The sequence below is a fragment of the Setaria viridis genome, chromosome 6 (genome assembly GCF_005286985.2).
Source record: "Setaria viridis chromosome 6, Setaria_viridis_v4.0, whole genome shotgun sequence".
Classification (NCBI taxonomy): Eukaryota; Viridiplantae; Streptophyta; class Magnoliopsida; order Poales; family Poaceae; genus Setaria; species Setaria viridis.
Window position 1 is genome coordinate 31,695,209 of NC_048268.2, and position 26,287 is coordinate 31,721,495.

At 46.7% G+C, this 26,287-nt stretch overlaps 3 protein-coding genes across 3 annotated transcripts; all 3 read left to right on the forward strand.

Moving 5' to 3' along the window:
* The first annotated feature begins 2,706 nt into the window (after nucleotides 1-2,706).
* On the forward strand, nucleotides 2,707-4,419 carry LOC117861435 (plant cysteine oxidase 3). Its single transcript, XM_034744995.2, has 4 exons — nucleotides 2,707-3,259; nucleotides 3,360-3,526; nucleotides 3,629-3,983; nucleotides 4,140-4,419. Exons 1-4 carry the CDS (start codon nucleotides 3,124-3,126, stop codon nucleotides 4,265-4,267), a joined length of 786 nt encoding a protein of 261 aa, XP_034600886.1. The 5' UTR covers nucleotides 2,707-3,123; the 3' UTR covers nucleotides 4,268-4,419.
* A 5,729-nt stretch (nucleotides 4,420-10,148) lies between these two features.
* LOC117860537 (uncharacterized) lies at nucleotides 10,149-14,749 on the forward strand. The gene is made up of 3 exons (XM_034743849.2): nucleotides 10,149-10,490; nucleotides 10,936-11,130; nucleotides 11,220-14,749. Exons 2-3 carry the CDS (start codon nucleotides 11,019-11,021, stop codon nucleotides 14,414-14,416), a joined length of 3,309 nt encoding a protein of 1,102 aa, XP_034599740.1. The 5' UTR covers nucleotides 10,149-10,490; nucleotides 10,936-11,018; the 3' UTR covers nucleotides 14,417-14,749.
* Nucleotides 14,750-21,757: 7,008 nt separating this feature from the next.
* LOC117859813 (wall-associated receptor kinase 2) lies at nucleotides 21,758-24,513 on the forward strand. Its single transcript, XM_034742994.2, has 3 exons — nucleotides 21,758-22,810; nucleotides 22,940-23,110; nucleotides 23,193-24,513. Exons 1-3 carry the CDS (start codon nucleotides 21,904-21,906, stop codon nucleotides 24,371-24,373), a joined length of 2,259 nt encoding a protein of 752 aa, XP_034598885.1. The 5' UTR covers nucleotides 21,758-21,903; the 3' UTR covers nucleotides 24,374-24,513.
* The last annotated feature ends 1,774 nt before the right edge of the window (nucleotides 24,514-26,287 follow it).

The window sequence follows — 26,287 nt, forward strand, 5'->3', positions numbered from 1 at the left end:
TACCAACTACGAGTTAATCTAAACTAGGGGATTAGTAATAATACCTCAAAATAAAGCGAAGAACCGGACTTCAATCTCCACCCTACTCCCCTTCTCTCCTCCCTCCCTCCCTCCCTTTCTATTCTCCTCCCTCCCTTTCTTCCTTCCCTCCCTTCCTCCTCTATCCCGAGCACTCCCTCGGCTCCCTCCTTCTCTCGCTCTGTTCTAGCGCTAGAGCAAATGGCGTGCGTGCGCTCGGGGCGGCGACCGCTCCGCGGCTTTTAAAGGGTGGGGGAGCTACCGCCAAATTAGATGGCGGTAGCTACCTCGCTCTCGCCGTTTGAATTGGCGGGGCCTGCTACCGCCGCTTCTCCGGCGAAAAGCTGTTACCGCCGGATGGAACGGCGGTAACAGCCTCGTCCCACGCACCGCTGCAAACCGTGTGCCGCCCACCGGATCAGAGGACAGTAAGCGGGTTTGCTAGCTGACGTGGGGACGTGGGAAGCTACTGCCGTTTCACCCGACGGTAGCTTCTCTTACCGCCGGTTGAGACGGTGTACCGCCATTTGATCCAGCGGCATAGGTCTATTTCTACAAATTTTTGGATCGCCTATTTATTTCTGCGAATACGTATAATAAAAAATAAAAAAATAAAAAAAATTCCTATTTGAAACGAGCTAGATTACCTACCGGCCTCTATCAGCCCAGCCATATTCCTCCATCCATCGAAACCAAGCCCGTTCGTGTGGGCAAAAAGCCCATATCTCCCCAGTCCCCCCATTCTTTTCCTCCTGAATCCATCGGCTACCGCTGCGGTTTCTGGCCTTACCGCAGCTCCGCTCTTTACCTCCCCACGTCGGCTCTACCATTCATCAGCCACGCCCGTGAGCGGTGAGCCATGACGAGTGTTCTACAAGCTCGCGGAATCGCGTGTCGACGGGGGAAGGGAATGAACCGACGGGTTCCGATTCCGTGCGGCGAAGCGAAAGGAAACAACCGGAGCAGGCAGAGCAAAGCGTGGGGCGGCACGGCACATGGCTTGTGCGTGCGCCCTCCGGTCCGCAGGCCGGTGGCGCCCCCTCCGCCCTCGCTGCCGCATGTTTGCTCGGCCCTCGGTCCTCCTGCTGTTTTTCTCGCGTTCCGGGCCCGGATTCTCGTGACCGGATCATGTGGGGGTTACAGCGGGCAGCAGCCGGCTGAGAGACCAGATCACAGACGCGCATAGTTCCCAAATCCCAGTCGATAACAAAAAAAGAAAAAAAAAACTTGTGCAGTTTGTTCCCAAATCCCAATCTCGATAACAAAAAGATTGTTTTTTTGACAGTTTGTTCCTTGTATACACTGAACTGCTGAGGCACGCATGGACCAGGAACGAATCCGGGCCGGATAAAGCGAAACGAACGGTCAACAAAAGCGGGCGCGCACACGTACGGCGCACCGAGGCCCTATCACCCAAGTCAAGCGAAGTCCAGCCGCATCAGGACTGGAAACTCGAGTGCACGGCCGTCCGATAGATCTTTACGGTGGTCGAAGGTTCCAAAAAGGGCAAGTGATAGCAACAGAAATAAATGCCTTTTCCCGCTCGTGAGACGGTGAGACTTGAGAGGCGGGAATGATCTCCGATCCACATCTTTTCCGCTGCAGCCGGTGCTTGTTTTGCGTCTTACCACTAGCAGCGTGCATGGAAAAAAAAAAGCGCTGCGTGCCGCGGTGCGTGGACTTTAATAGAGGAAATGCATTTCTTCTAACGCTATCCGTTTCATTCTGTTCATCTGATTGGACTCGGTGCGTAGAATAACAAGTCTTTTCGGTTGAGAGGATAGGATTCGTGCCGTATAGACTAAACCCAAGAGACATACGCAATGAAGCTTGAAGCATCAGAGCTAATGCGGTCAGCTCTTATGATCAGTGGATTGTAGCGTGTCAGGGTTTTAGCTAGAGTGGCTGCTGGTTTTGATCTTTTACTGCTGATTGGTGATTGAAGCAATGGGGTAGAATGGTCTCACGTGTTCGCTTGATTCTTATTCCTCCGTTCCAAATTGTATGTCTATATCTAGATGCATAATAATATCTATGGATCTAGAAAAATCAAATCGACCTACAATTTGAAACGAAAGGAGTATTCTTTTGCGTTGGCACCCAATCCCGCGTATTAATCAAGCAATTTTCTTGAAATCATCGCAACAGTTTTATTTGCCTTGGTGGCACGACTCATAGAGTAGTAGCAATATTCTAATTTTTGTCTGCCATAGCCCATGGTACTTAATTCTAAACTTTGCTCTGAAGAATCAATATAATGTATAAACTTTGCTATCAAGGTCGTAGTACTGAATCCTTCCGGAAACAAAACAAGGCACTAGTGTCTAGTGGTCGCTACATGAAAAAAACCCAAACCCAAAATGTAATACTCTAATCCTTCGCAACATTTTTTATCTGCTTTGATGGCACGACTCAAAGAGTAGTACCAATAATGTAATACTCTAATGTTTGTCTGCCACAGCGCATAGTACTTGTAATTCGTAAACTTTGCTATGAAGAATCAACATGATGCATAAACTTTGCTGTCAATGTCGTAGTACTGAATCTTTCCCCAACAAAACAAAAACACCAGTATCAAGTGGGCGCTAGAACTAGAAGTACAAAAACCCAAACCCTAAATGGATGCTGTCGAGATCCCAAGCGACCAAACAGGGCGCACGGCCAGCAAGTTGTTTCTATTATTGTTTTTGTCAGAAAACGGCGGTGCTTGCGAACCCTGCGAGCACACCGCCGTCAGAAACAGCAGGGCAGGGCCAGCCCGATCGAGCACCACCGGGTCGCGGAAAAGCCCCTCGGAAAAAAAGCAGATGCGAGGCCCACGGTTTCCGCGGTCACCGCGCGCGCGGCCACCCGCGGCGCACCTCGTCCCCGCGCATGCCATGCCAAAGCTTTATAATTCCGAGCCTGGGGCGCCGTCCGGTGCGGTGCGTCCCCCCCCCATAATTCCGAAGCTCCCCCACTACACCTCGCGATCGCAGGAACACGCGTCACACTCCCTCTGCCACTCACTCACTCGCGACTCGATCGGGGACCTAGTCACGCCGCAGGCGTCAGATTATCGGTCGCTCCGGGCGTGCGCGACTCGTATAAATCGTACGTTCAGGGATGGCCGTGGCGTTCCCGGCGCACATCATGGCGCTGAGCAAGGTGCAGCGGCTGTACGACGCCTGCGACGTCGTGTTCTCGTCGCCGGCGGCCGCGCCCACGCTCGGCGAGATCAGGTGGCTGCAGCAAATCCTCGGTGAGCCCCCCCGTGACGCCTCCGCTTATCTTGCTTTGTGTTCGTCGTGTTCGCCGCCGAAGAGGGACTGACGGCAACTCACGGTGCTGGGTTTTATTAGATGGCGTGGAGGCAGCGGACGTCGGGATCGACGACGGGGAGAAGCCGTCATCGACGTCCCCGCCGTCGTCGGACGACGAGCTGAGCCCCAAGAGCGGCCGGCTCCTGCCGGCGCGGGCGTTCACGCGGATCACCTACGTGCACATACACCAGTGCGACGATTTCTCGGTACGCGAATCAGCGGGCAGCCGCTGGCGGTTTGGGCCGGCCGAGCTGCTGTTTGGTTGCGTGCTGACCTGATCATGGCGTGCGCTGGTTTTCCTCTGGCAGATGGGCGTGTTCTGCTTCCCGGCGGGCTCGACGCTGCCGCTGCACGACCACCCGGAGATGGTGGTCCTGAGCAAGCTCCTCTACGGCTCCGTGCGCGTGCGCTCCTACGACTGGGTCGCCGCGCCGCCGCGCTCCGCCGCAAGAAAATGTGGCCTGGCGAGGGTGGTGGCGGCGGACGAGGTGCGGCGCGCGCCGGGCGAGGTGTCGGTGCTGTTCCCGCGGAGCGGCGGTAACCTGCACGCGTTCACGGCCATGACGCCGTGCGCCATCCTCGACGTGCTCACGCCGCCCTACTCGGAGGAGCACGGCCGGCCGTCGACCTACTTCACCGACGTCCCGATCTCGTCCCTCCCAGGTGCGCTTTGCTTGCATGGAAAATTCAGCTCTCACGCGGTCGCGAACGCAAAGCATCGGCCAATCAATCGACCATTGGCAACTTCTTACCACGCAGGTAGCCCTCTTACTGCTATTCTCTGACACGGTGCGCGGCCTTTGGGATGTTCTTGTTCAGGTTTTGCGTTCTTGGAGGAGACGGATCTGCCGGAGGATTTCAGCGTCGCTGGGGCGCCGTATCTTGGGCCCGAGCTGACGGTCGATATGGATGATGACGATGACGACTACGACGACTACGAAGAATAGTCTAGATCTACAGATGCTAGCAATAGATAGTTGCGTACGCACGCTCTCTGTACAGGCTAGTTACAAGTTCTTCGCCCCCTGTGTGTATACTAGGAGAGTTTTCAGAGTTAAAGTTTCACTGCAAGTTCATAATATAACTCAGAAGTTTTACATGCTAACGAGTAACAAGTAACAACCGTGTGAATTAAGGGACGTGCTATTACTCAACCTACTGAAAACCTTACCTGAGCTTGTGAAGTAAAATTTCCATCCTGCAAAAGTTCATGGACGAAGCCAAGCAAAGCCTAGCTAGGCCAAGACTATAAACAGAACGTGTAGCCGTCTGATCGATCTTACAGTGTGCGAAGATTCCAAAAGGGGAACTGATAACATGTCTTTCCGATCCGATGGTGAGAGGTGTCATCGTCTACACATATCTTTCCGCTGCGTTCCATGCTTGCTTTGCAGCTTAATCACCGCTAGCACGCACCGTGCTGCTGGGAAAGAAACGCGGAAATGTGTGCCGCAGTGCGCTGGCGGACTAATGGATGAATTGCAGTTCTTCTTTCACACGTTACAGGGCACGTTTCCATTCGCCTGCTGGTTAAACAGCTTGGTGCGTCCGTGCGTGGAATAATAGGTCCCTTCACTCCTGCGGACAGGATTCTCGCCGTTTATGTAGAATAAACACAAGGGAGGAAAGCGATTGTGCTCACAGCGTTATACTCCCTACGTTACAAATTATAAGCTATTCTAACTTTTTCAGAATCAAAATATCTTAAGTTTGATTAGATTTATACAATAAAATACTAACATTCATGATATCAAATAAGTACCATTAGTTTGTATATCTATTCGGTGCCATAAATATTTGCAATCCTCTCTATAATTTTGATCAAATATAAATTTATTTGACTCTCCGAGAAAGTTAAAATACCTTATAATTTGAAATGGAGGGAATACTTGCTACCGTGGCCTGCTTGATTTGCAGTGGACTGCATCGTGTTCATTCAGACACTTAGTAGGTTGCAATTAACGATGTAGTAATAGACAACAGTGTCTGTTCACTATTAGACAGTTGCTATATGCTCCATCCACACATTGATAATACGACCACATTAACAACAATAGTAACCGTTCTGATTTTAGTAACCGCTAAATTGTGCGTGCTAATAAACTTTGCCGTCAAGCATCAAAATTTACCGGAATTGAGAAAAGGCAACAGCAAGTGGCCACTAGAATACTTGTTAGACCATTCTCAAAGATTCTCAAATATTCATGAACAATAAATGAGCTGCCATGTAAATAATTTTAATGATATGGCACATTATTTATAAGGTGATAGAAGAAAGTGATTTCATAAGGATGAAACCATGTGTACACTGTTTATAAGATCTTCGTGTCTTGCATGTAGCCTTGAAAATAAAAAAAATAAAACTATACATTGTGTGAGTTATTTCATCTATGAATTAAATAAATTCTTTATACTCTTAGAAACATAAATATGAAACTTTACATTGAGAATAGTCTTAGAAGAAGTGCCCACTACGAGTACGAGCACCGTGCCCGATACGGGCTCCGTCACGATCCCAAGCAACCAAACAAAACGGTGGTGCCGCGACCGCGATCCTGCGAACGCACCGCCGTCAGAAAACAGCACGGCAGGTTTTATCTCCCTTGTCCAGCTCGTGCGCCAGGGTTGTTACGGAGGCTGGACGGCGAAAAAAGGAAAGCCCCTCGGAAAAGGCCGCGAGGCCCGCCCATGGTTTCCGCGGCTCCGGCTGAATCCCTAAAGGAATGCGCGGCCACCACCGGGCGCGACGCACCTTGTACGCGCGCGTATCCGCGCGGCGGCGTGCGGTGCGGCCTCCGAATTCCAAAGCCGGATACCTCACAGGGAAAGGAATTCACGCTCGCTCCCCGCGGGACTTCGTCTCGCCCGTCGGCGTCGTGCCACACCGGTCACATCCGTGCGTGCGCGGGTGAAACGACGACTTGGTATTATGGTATAGCGTGTGCGTTCCGGGCTTGGCGAGATGGCCGTCGCGTTCCCGGCGCACACCGACGGGCGATTGTGTCCACTGTCCTAGCGGCTCAATACTATTTTTAGTGGCTAGCGGGAATTGAACATGATCAGAAATTCAGATGCTGATAAAACAGCGTGCTTTTTGAGATGTCTTGGGGGACATCTGCAGCTCCGCATCTCATTCGTTCACTTCGGGATTTACATATTGTACCCATCATTTCCACGTGGGTGTAGAATTATATGTGGATTTTGGGATTGCATGTACAGCTCCACATCTCATTCACTTCAGAATTTACATATTGTGCCCTTCATTTCCATGTGGGTTCAGAATTATATGTATCCTGTCTCCCCATAGCCCATAGGCCATAGGTCTACTCCAAGAGAAACTCTGCTGGGTCCACTGCATGCAAAGATATTTTAGCGAGGCCAAGAAAAGCCCATGTGAAGCTGAACGAGGTGCGTTATAACACATATTGTACCCAGCAGAGTTTCAGTGAAGCCGAGAGAGGCCCAGTCAAGCCCAACAAAAGATAAAAACTGGTGATGCTTGGATACCTGGTGGTTCACGTTTCTTGCATGCAAGACGGTTTCAGGCTTTCAGCTACAGTTATTTTTTTTGAAAGACCAGCTACAATTATTTTCCTTTCATCATATGCATGCTGCCTCTTTTGCAGAGAGAATGAAAGCATTACCATCTACCTTTTGAGTGTGTAGCGGCTAGGAAAATGTGGAATTGCTTAGCTGCGGTAACTGCTATGCAAGCTGTGCAGTTAACTTTGAGCCAGTAGCGAAAATCTGGTCATGTAGCAAGAAATATGTAGGTTTTAACATGTTCAGTTCGGCAGCTCTACGGGTTTTGTGGAAACTAAGAAATAATTATGCTTTCAGAATGCTGTGTGGAGGAGTTTGCAGCTGCAGCGGCGTCAAGTGGCTCAAACGTTCAGAACTGGCTGTTGTTCTGCCCGAGCCGCTCCCCTCCCTAGACCAGTTCAGCAAGTGGTTTTCCACTTTTGAAGCAGCAAGCTCAATACCAGAGATGATCGAGATGGGTGGTCCCTGATCATGTAAGATTTGACTTTGGGCAACTTGGTGGAGTGGCCCCAAACTGGAATAGCAGTTCATCTACCAGGCTGGTGAATGGATGAAGTTGGGAGAGGCAAGTATTGAACCACTCTTGGCAAGATAGCCAATGGAGCACATCAATGTTCTTCCTGGAGACTTTTCTTTTGTTATATGCTGACTGGTATCCTACGACACCAATGATAGTCTGGGCAGGCATGTCATTGCTATTCAGATCTGGTGTGAGCTCCGAGTAAAAATGAGCCATGTAATGAACTCAAAACAGTCGTCCAGTTGTAATACATATGGATTGTGGTGTTTTTCCTCTGGAACTCTAAAAAAGGTTATATTCCTTTTATCATACTAGCAAGATGCCCATGCGTTGCTACGGCGAAACGACGTTGCTTAGCGTGTGATGTTTTTATCGTGTCGTGTAGCGCACCGTATTTTTTATTGTGTTGTCATGAAGCCAGTGCAATTGGTAATGTTATCAATTTATACTTAGTTACGTAGAATCATATAAAAAAACCAAAAAATGCAATCTATGAACCATGTTGGGACACAGATGCTAGCTATGGACGGATGGGCTAAAAAAAATCAAACAGAAACTATTTGTCTTTTTCTTCCGTCGCTTACCTCATCCAAACCAAAATGCATCAAGGGGAGAGATCGAGAGGCCTCGAGCGAGAGGGCGTGCGCCGAGCAGCCGCCTCTTGCGCACCGCTCCGCCAGTGAACGCTCCCGCCCCTGTGCTCCACCAACTTCGTCGCAAACGGATCGAGACCGGCGCCGTACCCGTGGGGAGGGAGTCAACACGCATGCAAGGAGAAGCCAGCGCCCGGCGTCGTAAGGTTCCTGCTCGTTCGCAACGCCAGCACCGGCTCCTCCTCCCCGCGTTCCACCTCCTCGCCCTCCTTCGTGTCGCTGAGATCCACGCGCGCGACGGCCTCCGAGTACTCCCTGCTCACCGTCTCCGACCCGGAGACCAAGGCCGAGCCCGCCGCCACTTCGCTCGTCCTCCCTCCGGCCCCCAACTCCTCTCCTCCCTCTTTCTCTCCCCTCCCTCTCCTTCTCTGCCGGATCCGGCCGGCCCCTACTCCCTCTCCCCCGACTCCTCCTCCCTCTCCCCCGGCCGAGGCGGGCGATGGGCGCAGGCCGGGCGGCACGGCCGAGGCGGCTCGGGCGGGGTGGCACGGTCGTGGCGGCCCGGGCAGCGCGGGAGCCCTCTGACATGTCAGAGGGACCCACTTGTCAGGACGGGCGAAATTTTTTGGCAGAAACCTTACTTGGTTTAATATTAGGTAGAGATAGAGATATATACCTGAGTAAAGAGACCCGATTATCTATTTCAACATGTGAAAAAATGGTAGGTGGACTAACCTGAAAACTCCGGCAAATGCCTCTCGTGGGCCATGGGCACGATTTTTTACCCCAAAACATCTCTACCTTTTCTTTGGCCCGATTCGACATTTTGCTTAGGTCTAATGATATACATTCTACAAAAGTTATATTATGACTGCAATAGGGGCATATGTGTGACTGCACATTCCACACTTAAACATCCAGATAAGAAGATGGTTTAAAAATTGAAGTGTGCATTTTCTTGAGATGCTGCACATGTTGGTTTGGTAGTTATGAGTATCACTTGTGAGATGATATTGTATACATATGGAGGTTCGCAGTAGGGGCAGATATTTATCAATTTCCTAATGTGCTTGCTAAATGCTAATGATTTTCCTTCTTCTCTTTCACTTTATATTTTTTTTTGCAACTAAATTGGTATTATTTTAATGAGCATCTTATTTAATTTCAACCTTGTCAATTTCTTAGAGCTCAAGGTGGATGAAAATAATCATGGTACAGGTTAACTTTTTTTCTTGAATATAACTTTAATGTGCGATGCTAAACTGTTGGTCACTGAATTTAAAATTTTTATTTATTATTTTAAAATACTTTATCGTCACACATATATCTTTGATATGAATATAAAATTATCGTGTACTACGATTTTGAAAACATGTGTCTTAAAATGTCACATTCCCGGAAGAATAATTACAACCGGAGGTGCTAGCGACCTGAGAAGGACGCTCGTGGACGATACGTACGACAAGGCTTTCAATGGAACAAAACCCTTTTCCAGACAAGCTAAATTGTGTGTCGGCAACAACCACGCGACACGCACAGCCGCTACAGTCCTTTTTCCCCCTTCAATTCAACCTTAAACAATAGTACTGCTATAGTATTACAATTTACAAGCTGCTGTCTTCTTTTTTTCTCCACACAAAATTCAGAGTAATGACCGTCACCAGCACTAGTACTGCCCATTGTACTGGGACTAATAAATGTTGATTCTTCATGCCATGCATAAATTGACAGCATTTTGGACCCTACGTGAGGCGTACTGCTCCAAACTGAGACAGACTCCGTAGGTAAACTATCTCAAAAGAAACAAAAAGAAAGACCCTGTAAATTGACCTAACATTACTAGTATCTAAGAAAAAAGTAAATTGACCTGAAATGAATATGAATATGTGATGCCAGAGAGAAGAATGACTGAATGAGGACTCAGACACTCAGTAAATTTGACATGCACATTACTAGTACCTAAGAAAAGGTAAATTGACCTGGGATGATTGTGAATATGTCATATGTGATGCCCAGAGAGGAGATTGACTGGAATGGGAGTGTTTTTGACCGGAGAAATCACCTTCATAATCCACTCAATCAATCAATGAGCATTAGCAGCAGCTGGTCAATGTCTGAGAGGCGTCGCCGGCCCACGCACGGCCCAGTGCTTCCTGCCTTCTCTATCTAGCTCTCGTTCCTCTCCTCGTCGTCTTCCTTCCTCGGCCTCCTCCAATCAATCCTGCTGCCACGCACCAAGCCTCGCCTCCTTTCAGTTTCCATTCGGGTTCCCCTTTTCTACTAGATACTAGACTACTACCCTCCTCTCGTCTCCTCTCCTCTCTTCTGTGCCCTATCCTATTGCAGCCGCCACCCGCTGCCGCCGCGCTTCGTGTAACGGGCTCGGCTTCTTGCTCACTTCCGCCGTCCCGCGAGGCGCGCCGACCGGCCAGGAGGCCAACGGGGAACAGACGGATGCAAGTATTTCCTACCAGCTACCGGTGATCTCGAGGATCACAGTCCATCAAGGATAAGGTGTTTTTTTCTTATCTCCCTGCTCCTTCCTTGTTAGATTTCCCTACGAAACATGCTGCTCATGGTAGATCCGCGACTGCTCCTCTAGGATTCGGTCAATCTCTGTTCTTTTTATTACTACCCGCAAAAACAAAATCGATATGCTTTTTAGGAACGACGGCTAGATTGAGTAGCAGCTACTGGATTGGGTCCCTTCAGTTTATTATCTCTGCTTGTTCGAGGAGTAATTCTTCAGTCCCACAACGGCCTCTCCCGTTTCTACTCTATTTTTTCGCGCAGGATATCGTGGTGGCGTTCCCCTTCATATGCATGTGTCCCTTTATGATTCACCCTTGTTATAAATCGCCTTGCCTGATGTTAAGAGGCAGCAGTACTGTTGGGGGTACGAGGGGATGCCTCAATAACTGAAGAAAACTCATGTGCTGTCTTTTTTTTGTTTCAACAGGATATGTGTAACCTTCATGGTTGACTTAGTTTGGCTGCCCTGCCTCTGCTTTCTCCAAGTGCAGAGGGTGCAAGATCACGGCCATGGAACCTCATAAGCTTCGCTTTGTTAGATGCCCCAGATGCAACATGCTTCTTGTTGAATACCCCTCCATTCCAGTTTACAAATGTGGCGGCTGTGACACTGTTCTCAGAGGTATATATCATCCTCTATCTCCCGTTACCTCATCCTGAAAATTCTATGGTTTCAAGAGCAATTTGATCACTATCAATTGCATCATGCAGCGAAAAATCGAGCTGTGCCTCAAACACAAGCTGGCTCGGGATCAGATCAACACAACAGCTTTCCAAGTAGCCTGCAAGGATCCCCTCAGAGTAGCAAATCAATTTTCTCTGATGAACAGAAAGCTGTCTCCTCTGTTGATCAGCCTCGTGAAGCCACGGCAGATGGAAGCATATCCTCCACTATCAACAATGTCGACTCCTGCAAGGGTGCAATTCAAAAAAGAGCAATGTCCGCTGCAGACATTGTAACCCGTGATGAGCATCTGAATGAGGAAGCAGGCTCCCTAAATGATGGGAACATCCAAAACTCAGAAGAGGATATGGTCAAAGAGATACATGACAAAGACAGTGGAGCTGGCACTAGCTCAAATTTGACTGAAAAACTTGGAAACCTTGACACAAATGAAAATCCAAATGGTGGCGAAGTTGATGGTTTTGCCACTAGTGATGCAAGCACACTGAATGGGAAAACTGAGGTTGTTAACAGGGAGGAGAGGTTGCGATCATATGAAGGCATGCATGTTGAATCTCATGAAGCCCTGATTGAAGAGTTGGAGAGGTCACTTTCGTTTAGTAGTGATGATGAATACTTTTCGGATGAAGCAGAAAACATTGGGCTTAGTGACGCTCTATGTAATCAGATGGGTAGCCGCAGATTTATGCTAGGGGTCAAAGCTAATGATGCCTCACGGAGTGATCCGCATGGTCGATTGATTGAGGAACTAGAGATGTCTTTCAGCGATGCAGAAGAGCCAATGGAGGAGCATGCTGTTGTTGTAGAGAGAGTTCATGGGATTGTGCATGATGCTCATCCACAGAACCTGGGTGCTGAAAGTGCATATCCATGTGAAGAAAGCCTCTCATCATTTGACAATAGACATCTCAAATACAAACAAAATTCTCATCAAGAAATTAGGCTAATAGGTAACGCCGACAAACTAAAGGAAGAGTGCAATACTGAAGAAAACAGTACCGCCAAAGATGCAGCAGAGGACGTTGTAGATAGTTCTCATGAGAGTGGCAAGGATTGGCAATCCATTGACTTGGAAATTGCAGATCCATGTGAAGTGGGCGTCCCTTTACTCGGTGACAAAAATATCAAAGATGATGGTAATTATGCAATGGAAAAGTGCCATACTGAAGATGACAGTACTACCAACCGTGTTAATGTTGTAGATAGTTCTCATGAGAGTGGCACGGATTGGCAATTCATTGACGTGGAAATCGCAGATCCATGTGAAGTGGGCATCCCTTTACTCGGTGACAACAATATCAAAGATGATGGCAATTATGCAATGGAAGAGTGCCGTACTGAAGATGACAGTACTACCAACCGTGTTAACGGGAATGCTCATATTGTGGTTGAAGATGACATTGTAGAGGTATCTCATGAAAATGGTAGGGATCAGCAGTTCACGGACGCTGAAAGTGCTCATCCCTTTGAAGGGAGCGTCTCTTCGGTTGATGATGGGAATGAAAAGTTGAATCAAAGTTTTCAACGAGATGATCTGATTGCAGATGTCACTGAAAAAATGGAAGAGGGTTGTATGGAAGATGACAACGTGAACAGCTATGTTCATGATATTGAGAATCTGCTGTTTTCAAATGAGGACATTTCAGATAGACCTTGTGGTAATGAAGGGTTAATGGCTGATTGTCGCGCTGGAGAAAATGAAGAGAGCCATATGGACGATGATAATATGCCTAACACTGTTGATGCAGATGAGAATGTTGCAGTTGCAGATGACCACATTGCAGAGAGAGCTGATAATGATGAAGCCCCTCTTCATTCAGGTGATATGGCTAACGCTGATGGTAAGGATTGGCAGTCCCTGGAAGCTGAAGGTACACATCTAGGTGAAGAAGTCCTCTCTTCACTTAACACCGGACATATCAAATCTGAACAAGGTCTTCAACAAATTGAGTTAATATCTGATGGCACTAAAGAGAAGGAAGAGGCTGATATGGAAGACGGCAATGCAAGTGCAACTGTTGCCAGTTTTTCAAGCTTGTCGTACAAGAGGACACAACACAAAGTACCTAGCTTTAATAAGAACAAAGAAGAGATATCCTATGGATATAAAGCTAGTCAACTTCGTCAGGGACTCTCTCTTGATTCTGAAGACTTCAAGTCAATACAAAACTTTATTGAGTCGCAAGTTGATGGTACCTCAAGTTCTCGTTCAAGTGGGTCTCCCAGTCAAGGGGTTTTGGGCCCCAGAACGTCAAACAAATTCAATAATATTGTTAGACACGAGCGCCTCAAAAAGATGGATGAACTAAGAGATCAGCTAAGTAGGCTTTCTAGCCAGAGAGTCTCAGAGAAAAGTTTTCAGAAGAGAGACCCAGAGTACCAGCAACAATCCAACAGCTGTGATGTTGAGCAGCTTCTCCAAAGCGTTGATGGTGATTCCATTCCAAGCTCCTGTGCTCTAGAATCCTATTATGGTCATGGAAGGCCGCCACCAAGGTACCAACCATCCAATCCTTTCTCACCAGCCCATGCATACACACACTGCCATTTTGGACATGCCCAAACACGCATACCTCACAACTACGACCCGTGGGAGTTCAATTCATATTATCAATCCTCATATGCTGAAAGCACAATTCTTGACTACGAGTCGCTTAGATCAAGCTACAAGGAGCAGAAACGAGTGGTGAGAAAGCATATTTTGCGACCTCTGTCAGGTGCTTCCCCATACACTATCTGCAACAGCTGTTTCAATTTGGTTCAAATGCCATCAGATATCTACATATCAAAGTCCAAGATTGGCAAAATGCAGTGTGGCAAGTGCTCCAAGGTCTTTGCACTATCATTTCCTTCAGTGCATCAGGCAGATGCAAAGATCAGCATGGACGTGCCTCAACAGTCATACAACCCTGTTGATAGCACAATCCCAACAAATGAGTATATTACTTCTTATTATGCTGAGTGCCTAACAGGGGGTCCTGTTAGTACCAGTGAAGATTATGGAGCCTCGTACACAAGAAGCTTGCCTACTCAAGCTGGATCTAGTAGCCTTGCTGCCACACAAAGTAGTAAGAAGGTTTCTGACTCGGCACTTCATCGACTCATGGGGTATGATTCAGCAAGCCAGTTGTTACGTCACAGCAGAGTGTTTGATGATGGCTATGAGAGCTTTGAGTCAATGGTACCAGTTTCTAGCAGAGTATCCAGAAGAAAGAACAAGTGAGGTCTTGCTCTGAGGTTTGTAGCCTCTGGTCCCTTGCAATTAGGATAGCATGGCCAAACATTTCTGGAGTATGTTTCGGCCGTACAAGTCTTTTCTTGTGATTATGAAGACAAGTAGACACCTTGCCTGCAAATAGTTTCAGAAGCTTTCCAGAGAACATAAAGTTATTTGAAGTATTTTAGCCTTTCACATTCTTTAGTTGTGGTGTACAGACATTACTTATTCTTTCTGTAAATTTGCCCATATTTCATATCATTCATTAAGATATATCACCTACATTTTGAAATAAGACTGGGAAATGATAATTCTAGATATTAGCTAGATTTACACTAATATGGTTCTTCCTACTGATGCTTGCTTCTTTACTGCAAACCTGTCTTCTTTGTATCAGAAATTATACCATTGCTTTCTAAAACCGACGGTGGCATGCCATTATGCCAACTGATCAAAGACAGGTAGCGCATTGTTGTTTCTGCTGGCGCACACGAATATCGCAGGTACTCCGTACATGTGTGGAGATGAAGTGGACTGTCCAACCAACAAATTTTGTAGGTGCATGTGCCTTGTCTGGAAAGACATGCACGATTTGTCTGTCTAATGATCGCAGCAGACAAAGTTGCTGTTGGATCTGATTGGGAGTCACAGGGTGGCTTTGCAACAGGCTAATACAGCCATTCCTGATGGTGTTGTGCCAGTGTCAGGGAAAGCTAGTTCATGTAATGATGCCAATGTGGCCAACAACTCTTAACTATTCTATTTACAGGAAAAGGTTTATGTTTCGTGTGCACCATGTGTAGTCTTCTAAAGAAAAAGTGAAAAAACGTATGAAGATGTTTCTTTCCAGTTTGTCCAATGAGTGGATCTGTAAAAGATGGGGAAAAAAAAGAAATGAAGGGGCATATACAGCTGGAAGCATCGGGCCACCTGCAAGGCTTGCACAGAAATACAGTTGCAGTACCAACAACATTAAAAGATTTAGCTTGCTCAGAAGTTTTTTTTTTTTTGAGGTAGTAAGAAAATTCACAGCTTCAGTTTCAGTATGCCGCGGGTGTACGTGGCTCACATACATACTTTTTTTTTGGAAGATCGGTTCACCTACATACATGTCCGCATTGCGATGCGCCGATGCCCACGACCGGAAAGTCGATGCTCCTGGCCCAGGATTCAAATAGCTCGTACGCCCAGAAGCCGAAGCTTGGCCCAGGACGGTGCGAGGCGATCATTCGACAAAAACGGCCTAAGCGGGAAAAGAGTACTGGGAAAAGGGAAAGAAAAAGAAAGGGCTTTATGGCCGAGAAGAGGGATCGGTCCAGGGCCTGGGATTTTTACAATTAATTGAACTATTCAAATTTGATCTAGGTTTTACAAGGCTCTAGGGTTAGAAGCACACAAGGCTCTAGATTTTTCGTACAGGGGTTTAAATAAAAAAAATTGTATTACGCCTAACCTAATTAAATAAACATATTTGCTTGAATTTTGCTTAAAAATCCAAATTTTAGATTAAAGCTAGAATTAGGGTGTTACAATATTTCTCCACCTGAGCGACACTTAGATTAATCTCCCTTTTGCCTTGTCTCAGGTAGCTAGGAAAGACTCGAAAAAAGAAAACTTGTGCCTCGACTCGCTCCCTGCTAGCTACTGTTATTCCTATAAATTTTTAGGCATGGAGCTCCTATATGTCAAAGTTATCTTTGGATTATACTAGCACTTACCCCGCTTTAGTTTAGACGGCATTTTAATTAATAGATATATCTTTTTGTTAGTGGCCAATACTATTTAACCACTCTGAGGAAAATCACTAAACCTTGGAATACTCTGTGGTGATATGCTACAATTGTGTTCGATGCACTTACAGATATAATCTTAGTGTGTAAAAACACCAATGTGACATTGTCTAGCGCCTCACTCCACATCCAACACTATCAAGTCATCCTGATGAGCCCTAAGTTACTATGACCGCTCGGACAAAAAAACCATTCTACAACACTTCTCTTCTTCCTCATCTCCAACGCCTCCTGCTATCAGATCAGATGTCATTGCCCACGCTCTCGCTCACCCCTCATTCTTGATCCCCTGCCATTGATCTTACCCGCCGCTCCTTTTCCACCTGTAGTGGCACCACCTCATCCCACTGCATGTTCTGCCATTGCTCGGGCCTTCCCTTTAAGTCTGCTATCACCAACCGAAACCCTAGGCTCCAAACTCCAAAACCCTAACCCAAAAGCTCATTAAAGATGGAGAAGATGGCTTGAGAAGGAAGAAAAAACAATTCAGATGTTTAGCTTTCCCAAAATTGCAGGATAAGGTATACCTTTTCCTTGTTTTTCTTATCCTTAGTAGGCCACTATCAGCAAAATACTATGGTCCAACCTTGCGACAGCCCACCGTCCTCTGATTATCCCCTTCATTGCTCAGTCATTAGGGAAAGAAAAAGTCCATTTTACTCCCCTCACCTATTTAATTTGTCTACTTAACATCCTAAGAAAAATTTAGGTTCACTTTACGCCCCCAAACTATTTCATTTGGTCCAATCTACCCCCTAATTAGATTTCTCTTTTTTGTTTCTCTACGCACAAATTAAATTTTAATTTTAGATTTTGTCAGTTGACTTATAACATGATGCTATATGTTAGAAAAATATATTAGAATTTTTCATGATTACTTTTCATACAGTTTTGTATATCTAAGATCAATTTCATATTAAATATTTCTAACCTATGAAAATAAGCATGAAAAAATTTTAGTATAATTTTCTAACATAATGCATCATGTTTTGTATATGCTTACAAAATTTGAACTCAAAATTCAACTCAGACACGAAGAAACAAAAAAGAGAAATCTAATTAGGGGGTAGATTGGACCAAATGAAATAGTTTAGGGGAGTAAATAGAGCCAAAACTTTGTTCAGAGGGTTAAGCGGACAAAGTAAATAGATGAGGTGAGTAAAATGAACTTTTTCCAGCAAACAATACTTCGGGGTGGTCTAGGCGTAACTCTTTCCCCCCATACTCAAATAATGCAGCTTGGTTGTTCTTACATTCCATGTTTGTTTGTTTGGCCCATACATATTTTGATCCAATTGAACAAATATTTTATTCCTCTTCTCAATCAGGCTAGATAGACAAATCTTTCTTTTGCCTCACCAGTTTGCATGGAGTGTTTTAGGTATATACTCCCTCCGTTTCATAGGTCATTTTGGCATTTCTATATACGTAGTTTTTGCTATGCACCTATGTATACGCTATGTCTAGATACATAGCAAAAGCTATGAATCTAGAAAATCTAAAATGACTTGCAATTCGGAACGGTGGGGAGTAATTTTTTATTTCACTTAACAATTTGTTGTTGCACTCATAATTTTTTGTTCCACTTTGTAACATGTTCCTTTTGGAACACTTTAGCAAGAACAGTTTTATCTATAATATTTTCCTCGCAAATCTAGAATGTATGCTCCATATTCATAAAAATCTTCTTGAGAAAATGTCATCCAAATATATTCAGCTAGTCTTATTTTGAAGATCTTGTTTTATGAAACACAACCTTGTAATCAAAATTTAATTTGGATATTTGATTTGTGAAACACTCAATCCATCCTAAATATAGCTAGTTTTATCATTTAAATTTATCCTAATATATAGCTAGTTTGAGTTCTTAGGGTTCTCCTCCTATATGTGTATCCGCATACCGCCATGCAGGTTTAATTTATTGCATGTAAATATATTTGGTCGATATTTGCATGCAAATAAATTTGGACCTTTAATCGTGTATGTAGTGCATGTAAATGTATTTGGTCAATATGCTACTCAAAGAAGCAAAGAAACACCAGAGAAGAAAAACAACTGGAAAAATGCTGATAAAAGAGTTCTGGAAGAGAAACTCCAAAGACCAACCTACAATTGACAAAATGAAAAGACAAAGAGAAACTATCCTTCTTGCACTAGGGGGCTTATGAGTCCTTTTGTCGTCGTCGTTCGGTTGGCCTGCACCTGTTGGACATTTTCTTTGATTAGGAAAGCCACTTGTGCCACATGTTTAAACTCTTGCTAAAATATTCTTCTGTTTTGCTCCTTCCATCAGAATGAAATTAATAGGTTGTAAATGAGCATCTGTATTTTTGTCAACCTTCATCCGCACTTTTTCCACCACCAATAGATTTATTCTATGGAATTGTTGGGATGTAGCTGCTGTAGGTTGAACCGATCAGTTAGCTGTGTCCACACTGAACAAGTGAAGGGGCAATTTTTACACAAGTGAGCAGGCATAGAGCAGCCAAAGATGCTTGAATACTCTCTCTCTCCAATCCGAGCATCGCTTTTCACTCCGATGCTCAGTCAAAAAATTCTAGCACCGATGCCAGTACTTTCCCCGGTGCAGTTCTCCAAATGAATAAAATGTGCAGTCTTTTACAACAACAAGAATCATGACTGCTGACTTTATTTACACATCATTGGTGGCAGAAGAGTTGATTGGTCCAAGCTCTTGTTTAGGGGTGTTTGGCTCCGAAGGCTAAACTTTAACCCTGTCACATCGGATATTTAGATACTAATTAGAAATATTAAACATAATCTAATTACAAAAACTAATTACACAGATAGAGACTAATTCGTGAGATGAATCTATTAAGCCTAATTAGTTCATGATTTGACAATGTAGTGCTACAGTAACCATTTGCTAATGATGGATTAATTAGGCTTAATAGATTCGTCTCGCGAATTAGCCCAGGAGTTCTGCAATTAGTTTTATAATTAGCTCATGTTTAGGGGGTGTTAGCAACTTTTAGCAAACAAATTTGCCAAACACCCTTGCTAAACTTTGCTAAACTATGGTTGCTAAATTTTAGCCCTTTAACAACTTTTTGGTTGCGGGCGCCGTCGGCCGCTCCCCTTCCTCCACGCCGGTCACCCCGCTCCCCTTCCTCCGCGCCGGGTGCCGGCGGCCCCTCCCCTTCCATCGTGTCGGGCGCCGGCGGACCTCCGCGCCGGTCGCCAGTGGCCTGCGCCAGCAGCCCCTCCCCTTCCTTCGCGCGGATGACAACAAGGACCGGCTGATGTCCTGCGCCATCGCTAAGTAGGCCTCCTCACCCGCGTGGCCTCCCGACGCCAGCGCCATCCCTACCACCGGCTAACTGTGTGCACCGGATCTGGCCGTTGGCAGTGCTGGTGGTGGCGGCGACCTGATCCGCTCCGTGGCTGGCGATTTGGAATGGAGGACGGTGGAGCAATATGGACACGGCTGCGATTTGGACAGAGGCCGGTGGAGGAGCAACGACCGACGTTGACCTAGGGCTGGAGGAGAGCAGGGAAGCAGCGTCGCTGCTGCCGCAAGAGGAGAGGAGCGGTGCGGGGTGAGGAGGAAGAAGAGGTGCGGGGTGAGGTGAAGAGGTAAGGGGTGAGGAGAGGGAGGGGTAATAATGATTAGGGGCAAACAGGTCATTGTTCAACACAATAAACCAAACAGGGAGGGCTAAAGTTTAGCAACTTCAGTTTAGCAACTTTTAGCCCCTAAAGTTTAGCAAAGGTATCCAAACAGACCCTTAGTCATCCTAATTAGCATCCGAACATCCGATGTGATAGAGCTAAACTTTAGCACCTGGTATCCAAACAGCCCCTTAATTTGGTGCCAGGCCCCACAACGCTTTATGCATCGATGACTGCACGCTGTGACACAAAATGAATTGGAGCCTTGCCAGAACGTGTCAGTGAAATGACATTTGAAACCCCGACTACACTGCTGATGCTCTTATTGTGCATTGTTGCATAATTTGCAGTTTGGATCATGGGGCCAACCTCTTCTCAAAGTTGTTCCTGTGAGAATTTTCCTGGGAGGAGTAGGATCCGACCAAAAAACTGAACTTTGGTTTCACATGAGCTTTGCAAATCGGTAATATTTCATCCTTTGACTCGTCCCATAAATTGAACTTGATATGCATTCTTGGATGGCTACAGATGCTTCAAAGTCATGACGCCGTGGCTTTAAAGAGCAAAAAGTCACCGAATCTCATTTAAAATTAAAAAAACTGAATCACATTTAATGCTTCGTGGAGTATTCCTCATCCGATGTCCATCTCCAAACTATGTCCAAACTAAGGGGTGTTTGGATCTTGGAGCTAAAGTTTAGTCCGTATCACATCGGATATTCGGATGCTAATTAGGAGGACTAAACATGAGCTAATTAAAAAACTAATTGCAGAACCCCTAGGCTAAATCGCGGGAGATGAATCTATTAAGCCTAATTAATCCATCATTAGCGAATGTTTACTGTAGCACCATATTGTCAAATCATGGACTAATTAGGCTTAATAGATTCGTCTCGCGATTTAGCCTAGGGGTTGTGAAATTGGTTTTGTAATTAGCCTATATTTAATACTCCTAATTAGTGTCCAAACATTTGATGTGACAGGGGCTAAAATTTAGCCCGGGGATCCAAACACCCCCAGGTCGTCTTTTGAGATTCGTTTAGTTCCATGACTCCGTACCTCGGTGATTTCGGGGGTGTTTGGATCCCCGGACTAAACTTTAGCCCCTGTCACATCGAATGTTTGGACACTAATTAGGAGTATTAAACATAGGCTAATTACAAAACCAATTTCACAATCCCTAGGCTAAATTGCGAGACGAATCCATCAAGCCTAATCAGACCATGATTTGACAATATGGTGCTACAGTAAACATTCGCTAATGATGGATTAATTAGGCTTACTAGATTCGTCTCACGATTTAGCCCAGGGGTTCTGCAATTAGTTTTGTAATTAGCTCATGGTTAGTCCTTCTAATTAGCATCCGAATATTCGATGTGACACGGACTAAACTTTAGCTCCAGGATCAAACACCCCCTTCCTCCGAAATGGAGACATTTTCGTTAAGCTCTTGACTTGTCTTGGCGGGGCATATCTATATTGTTTTGCAGGGTTTTCTGAATCGTGGTGTCTTTCCTTCTAGCTTTAGATTGTACCTCGTCTGTTCCAAATTGTAGGTTTTTTTACTTTTATAGATATATAGTTTTTATTATATATCTAGACATAGTATATATATAAATATAAGTGTATAGAAAAACTATAAATATAGGAAATGTCAAAACCACCTGCATATTTTTTTTACGGAGGTTGTAACAATCATTGAGGCATTGAACTCTTTATTTGTCACAAGGTACATACGTCAAGGTCAGTCCACGTTTTCTCCGGTTGCTTTCACTGGAACCAGTACAGGTGAAGAGCCCCGGCGCTTGTCGTTCAAGATGAGGACTCCCAGCCCCAAAGTCTTTAGGCCTGTCAGCAACTCGCCATAAACACTTAACAGTGACTGCCAGTCTGCCACAAAAACGTTCCTGGTTTCTCCCACATCAGCAAAGAAAACTTTGACCCCTCATCCGATCAATTGTTCAATTTCAGAAATTTTCACCACTGTTTAAAACAGGAGCATACCTACCGCGCCCAGCGCAATAGCACTACAGCAACCACAAGGCAACATCCGAGCTCCGTAGTACTCATCATGCAAGGAAGGCGCAGTCAGATGCTCCTTATTACACTGATGATAATCGCCGTGCTCGTTTCGGCATGGCCAGTAGCTGCAACACCCCCGAGCTCCTGCCAGCGCCGGTGCGGCGACCTGGACATCCCTTACCCGTTCGGCATCGGCCGCGGCTGCTACCTCTACACGGGCGAAGGCGACACAACCTTCGGCCTCACCTGCAAACTCACCGCCGACGGCACCTACAAGGCCTTCTGCTACGACGTCCAGGTCATCGGCATCTCCCTGCGCCGCGGCCAGGCGCGCATCCGCAGCGACATCCGGTCCTGGTGCTACAACCGCACGTCCATGTCCATGGACAAGAACAACGTCTGGTGGAGCGACTTCACCGACTCGCTGTTCCGGCTCTCCGACGAGGACAACCGGTTCACCGTCATCGGCTGCAACTCGCTGGCCTACGTGAAGTCCGCCAACACCGGGTCCAAGTACATGACCGGGTGCATGGCGACGTGCCCCGCCGCCGGCCGGCTGGAGAACGGGTCGTGCTCCGGCATGGGCTGCTGCCAGGCGGCCATCCCCAGGGGGATCAACACGTACGAGGTGCAGTTCGACGACAGGTTCACCACGTCCAGGACCAGGGGGTTCGGCCGCTGCAGCTACGCCGTGCTGGTGGAGGCGGCGGCGTTTGACTTCCGGACAACGTACGTTACCGCCGACGACTTCATGGAGTCCACCGGCGGGAAGGCGCCGCTGGTGCTCGACTGGGTGGTGGGGAAGGGGACGTGCAGGGAAGCGGAACGGAACGCGACGGCGTACATGTGCGTCAGCGGCAACAGCGAGTGCGTCGATTCCAGGAACGGCCCGGGCTATCTCTGCAACTGCTCTAGAGGGTACGACGGCAATCCCTACGTCCCTGACGGCTGCCAAGGTCTGTTCTTCAATTTCTTGGAGATTATGATGCTAGATTTTAATTTGTTTATGCATAACCTGTGATCCGAGTTCTGTTGCTAGATTTAGCTGCAGAAATTGAACGACTTGGTTGGCCTTTGGTTTGCAGACGTTAACGAGTGCGATGACACAAGATTCAAGTACCCCTGCTCCGTTCCTGGAACCTGTGTCAACACTGCTGGAGGATACCTCTGTTCTTGCCCTGACAAGACCACGGGCAACGCTTACAACGGCACATGCGACGCCAAGAAATCTCAACTTGGAGTGCGCATGGCACTTGGTACTTCATCCCTCCATTGCCTGAATTCAATTGCTTATTTCATTTCCTCAACTGCATCTGATCATGTGACACCTTGCTGCAGGTATTAGCATTGGCGTAGTTGTACTAGTTGTTGCCACGTCCTGTGCCTACATGATCCACCAGAAGAGGAGCCTCGCCGCTGTGAAACAGAGGTACTTCAGGCAGCACGGGGGTCTCTTGCTGTTCGAGGAAATGAAGTCCAAGCAAGGTCTGTCCTTCACATTATTCACCAAGGAAGAGCTCGAAGAGGCGACCGGCAAATTCGATGAGCGGAATGTGCTTGGCAAGGGAGGGAATGGCACCGTCTACAAGGGAGTTCTGAAAGACAAAAGATTAGTTGCGATAAAGAAGTGCAAGTTAATCAACGAGAGACAGGAGAAAGAGTTTGGGAAGGAGATGCTCATCCTGTCCCAGGTCAACCACAGGAACGTTGTGAGGCTATACGGCTGCTGCCTTGAGGTGGAAGTCCCTATGCTCGTCTACGAGTTCATCCCAAACGGCACGCTGTACCAGCTTATCCATGGCCGGCCCCATGGGTCTCGCATTTCCTTCACGACACGCCTGAAGATCGCACATGAGACCGCCGAAACCCTCGCGTACCTGCATTCCTGGGCTTCACCCCCAATCATCCACGGCGATGTGAAATCACCCAACATACTAATCGGTGAGGATTACACCGCGAAAGTTGCAGATTTTGGAGCTTCAGCATTGGCTCCGACAGATGAGGCACAATTTGTCACATTTGTCCAAGGGACCTATGGTTACCTCGACCCAGAGTACATGCAGACCAGCAAATTGACGAGTAAGAGTGATGTATACAGCTTCGGTGTTGTTCTGCTAGAGTTGCTTACATGCAGGAAGGCGATGAACCTTCAGGCACTCGAGGAGGAGAAGAACCTGTCATCACATTTCCTCCTAGCCGAGAGCGAGAACAGGCTTGATGAGATACTGGACGAGCAGATAAAAGGTGAACAGAGTGTCGAGCTGATCGAGCAGGTGGCGGAGCTGGCGAAGGAGTGTCTCGAGATGGCTAGTGACAAGAGGCCCTCGATGCGGGAAGTTGCAGAAGAGCTTGACAGAGTCAGGAAAATGTTGCAGCACCCTTGGGGTCAACAGACTTGTGACGAGGAGCGAAAGGCCTTGCTTATTGGGTCACCAAGCACGTGCCCTAAAGTAGAACTCAGTAATGGATACGTTAGCCTCAGTGATTCAGCGTACTTGGGAGTTCAATCCCCACGATGAAGCCATTTTTGTTTGTTTGAGTTATTATGTTTGTGGCACTGTTGATGTATTTCGATATTTGTGCTTGGGAGGAACCTCGGGTTCCTCCAACCGTAACTAATATCAGCCGAAGGGCAGTATAGTAATTGTTCCTCTGCTAATTAACTCATCGTTCAGTTTACCGAGACCCCATCGAAAAACTTATACCGATCGAATACCGAATTCACGGGAAAAATTCGGAATCTGGAAAAAAATCCGGAAAAATATGGCGAAATCGGAATCGAAATCGGTTGGAGGGTTTTCCCGATAGTTCCCAACCACTTTCATTCCTGATCTTCCTCATAGCTTGCCGAGGACCACGCCGACATCCGCCTGCGCAGGGAGTCGCCGGTGGGCCATCCGCAAACCGCAAACGACGCCCATCAGCCACCCGCAACGACAAGCCGGCGCCGAACAGCAGCACGTCAACACCACGGAGCAGGGGCTCGTGAATCGTGATTCATGACCATGGTGTGGCGTCCGTGGCCTAGGGTTCACCTGCAAGGCTTCTTCCACCTAGGGGCTTACCAGCACGAAGTAGCCCTTCGATACCGTGGAACCCTTAACTAATCCAAACAAGCTATGACAAGTAAATGAAGGAAACTATGAACATAACATGCGTGTACAATATCCACTGACGTTATACAATTGACATCAAAATGGGGAGCGCATGATCTAAAAATAAACACCGGCAGCGATGATGATGGGCCGGCGGGAGCCACCATACCGAGAGAGATAGGCGGGTCTCGCCTGCGGCGGCGAGGGCGATGCGGCGGCGGGAGCTCGTCACCGAGATATGCGGGACAGGGACGAGCCTAGGTGCTGGCATTTGGGCTCATCGGACATATGGACCGACACGCTAAACAAAAAGGCTAATATACCCTTTATGTAATTTCTGAAAATATTTCCTGGCCCAAAAATTATAGGTACCGGTCCACATTTTAGGTTTCTTGTAATAGGTTCTTTTCACTTTTTAACCATTGGATCTAGATCTATGGACGGCTCCTAAAATTCACAAGCACCGTAAAATTTGTCTTACATATATATTAGAATATATGACCAGCGGATTTTTGTCCAATTCCATTTATGCAGCATTTGTTTCTAGAAAATAAACTCTTCACTTGGTTGTTCTTTACGTGCCTTCGCGGGTGAGGTTGCAGGTGAGGCCGAAGGTGATGTCGCCCTAGCCCGTGTAGTGGTACTGGTAGCAGCCGCGGGCGATGCCGAACGGGTACGGGATGTCCAGGTCGCCGCACCGGCGCTGGCAGGAGGCGTTCCCGTATGGGTATATGGTGCTGCGGCCGCCGCGGCTGGCCATGCCGAGACCAGCACGGCGACCAGTGCGCCGACAAGCATCTGCGTCCTGCGCCTTGCACGTAGGCCTCTGCAGCCTGTGTTCAGATCAAACACTGAAAATATCTGACTATTGGTGAGCGGCAGCGGCGGTCGCCATTGTTTCCCAAATAATTAAGGTAGAAGAGTCAGCATTGTTTTTTATCCTGTTTGATTCATGGCTAAACTTTAAAAAATTAACCCCTACTGATCCAAATAGTACGGTTAAAGGTGGGATAAAAATTAGGTAAGTCATTAGCCCTCCAAATCCAGCTAATGGGGTTAAAAGGTGGGATAAAAATTAGGTAAGTCATTAGCCCTCCAAACCCAGCTAATGGGGGCTAATTTTAGACATGAATAGTAAAAGATGAAAAATACCCTCCACTAAAATCTTACAATTTTTCTCCTACACCATCTAAGAATAGAATGGACTTTTTACCAATAAATGGACTAAAAATTAGCTCTGGTTCCAAATATGGTAAGCTAAATTTACCCAACTAAAATTTTAGATGTCTAAACTTTAGTCATGGTTAAACTTTAGTTTTAGTCCGTCCAAACAGGCAT

Excerpts from the sequence above, each read along its gene's own strand:
- LOC117861435 (XM_034744995.2), top strand. The coding sequence starts at position 3,124 with ATGGCCGTGGCGTTCCCGGCGCACATCATGGCGCTGAGCAAGGTGCAG. Across the intron at positions 3,527-3,628 it reads ACCAGTGCGACGATTTCTCG|ATGGGCGTGTTCTGCTTCCC; the intron begins GTACGCGAATCA and ends TTCCTCTGGCAG. Across the intron at positions 3,984-4,139 it reads CCCGATCTCGTCCCTCCCAG|GTTTTGCGTTCTTGGAGGAG; the intron begins GTGCGCTTTGCT and ends GTTCTTGTTCAG.
- LOC117860537 (XM_034743849.2), top strand. The coding sequence starts at position 11,019 with ATGGAACCTCATAAGCTTCGCTTTGTTAGATGCCCCAGATGCAACATG. Across the intron at positions 11,131-11,219 it reads CTGTGACACTGTTCTCAGAG|CGAAAAATCGAGCTGTGCCT; the intron begins GTATATATCATC and ends TGCATCATGCAG.
- LOC117859813 (XM_034742994.2), top strand. The coding sequence starts at position 21,904 with ATGCAAGGAAGGCGCAGTCAGATGCTCCTTATTACACTGATGATAATC. Across the intron at positions 22,811-22,939 it reads CGTCCCTGACGGCTGCCAAG|ACGTTAACGAGTGCGATGAC; the intron begins GTCTGTTCTTCA and ends TTTGGTTTGCAG. Across the intron at positions 23,111-23,192 it reads TGGAGTGCGCATGGCACTTG|GTATTAGCATTGGCGTAGTT; the intron begins GTACTTCATCCC and ends ACCTTGCTGCAG.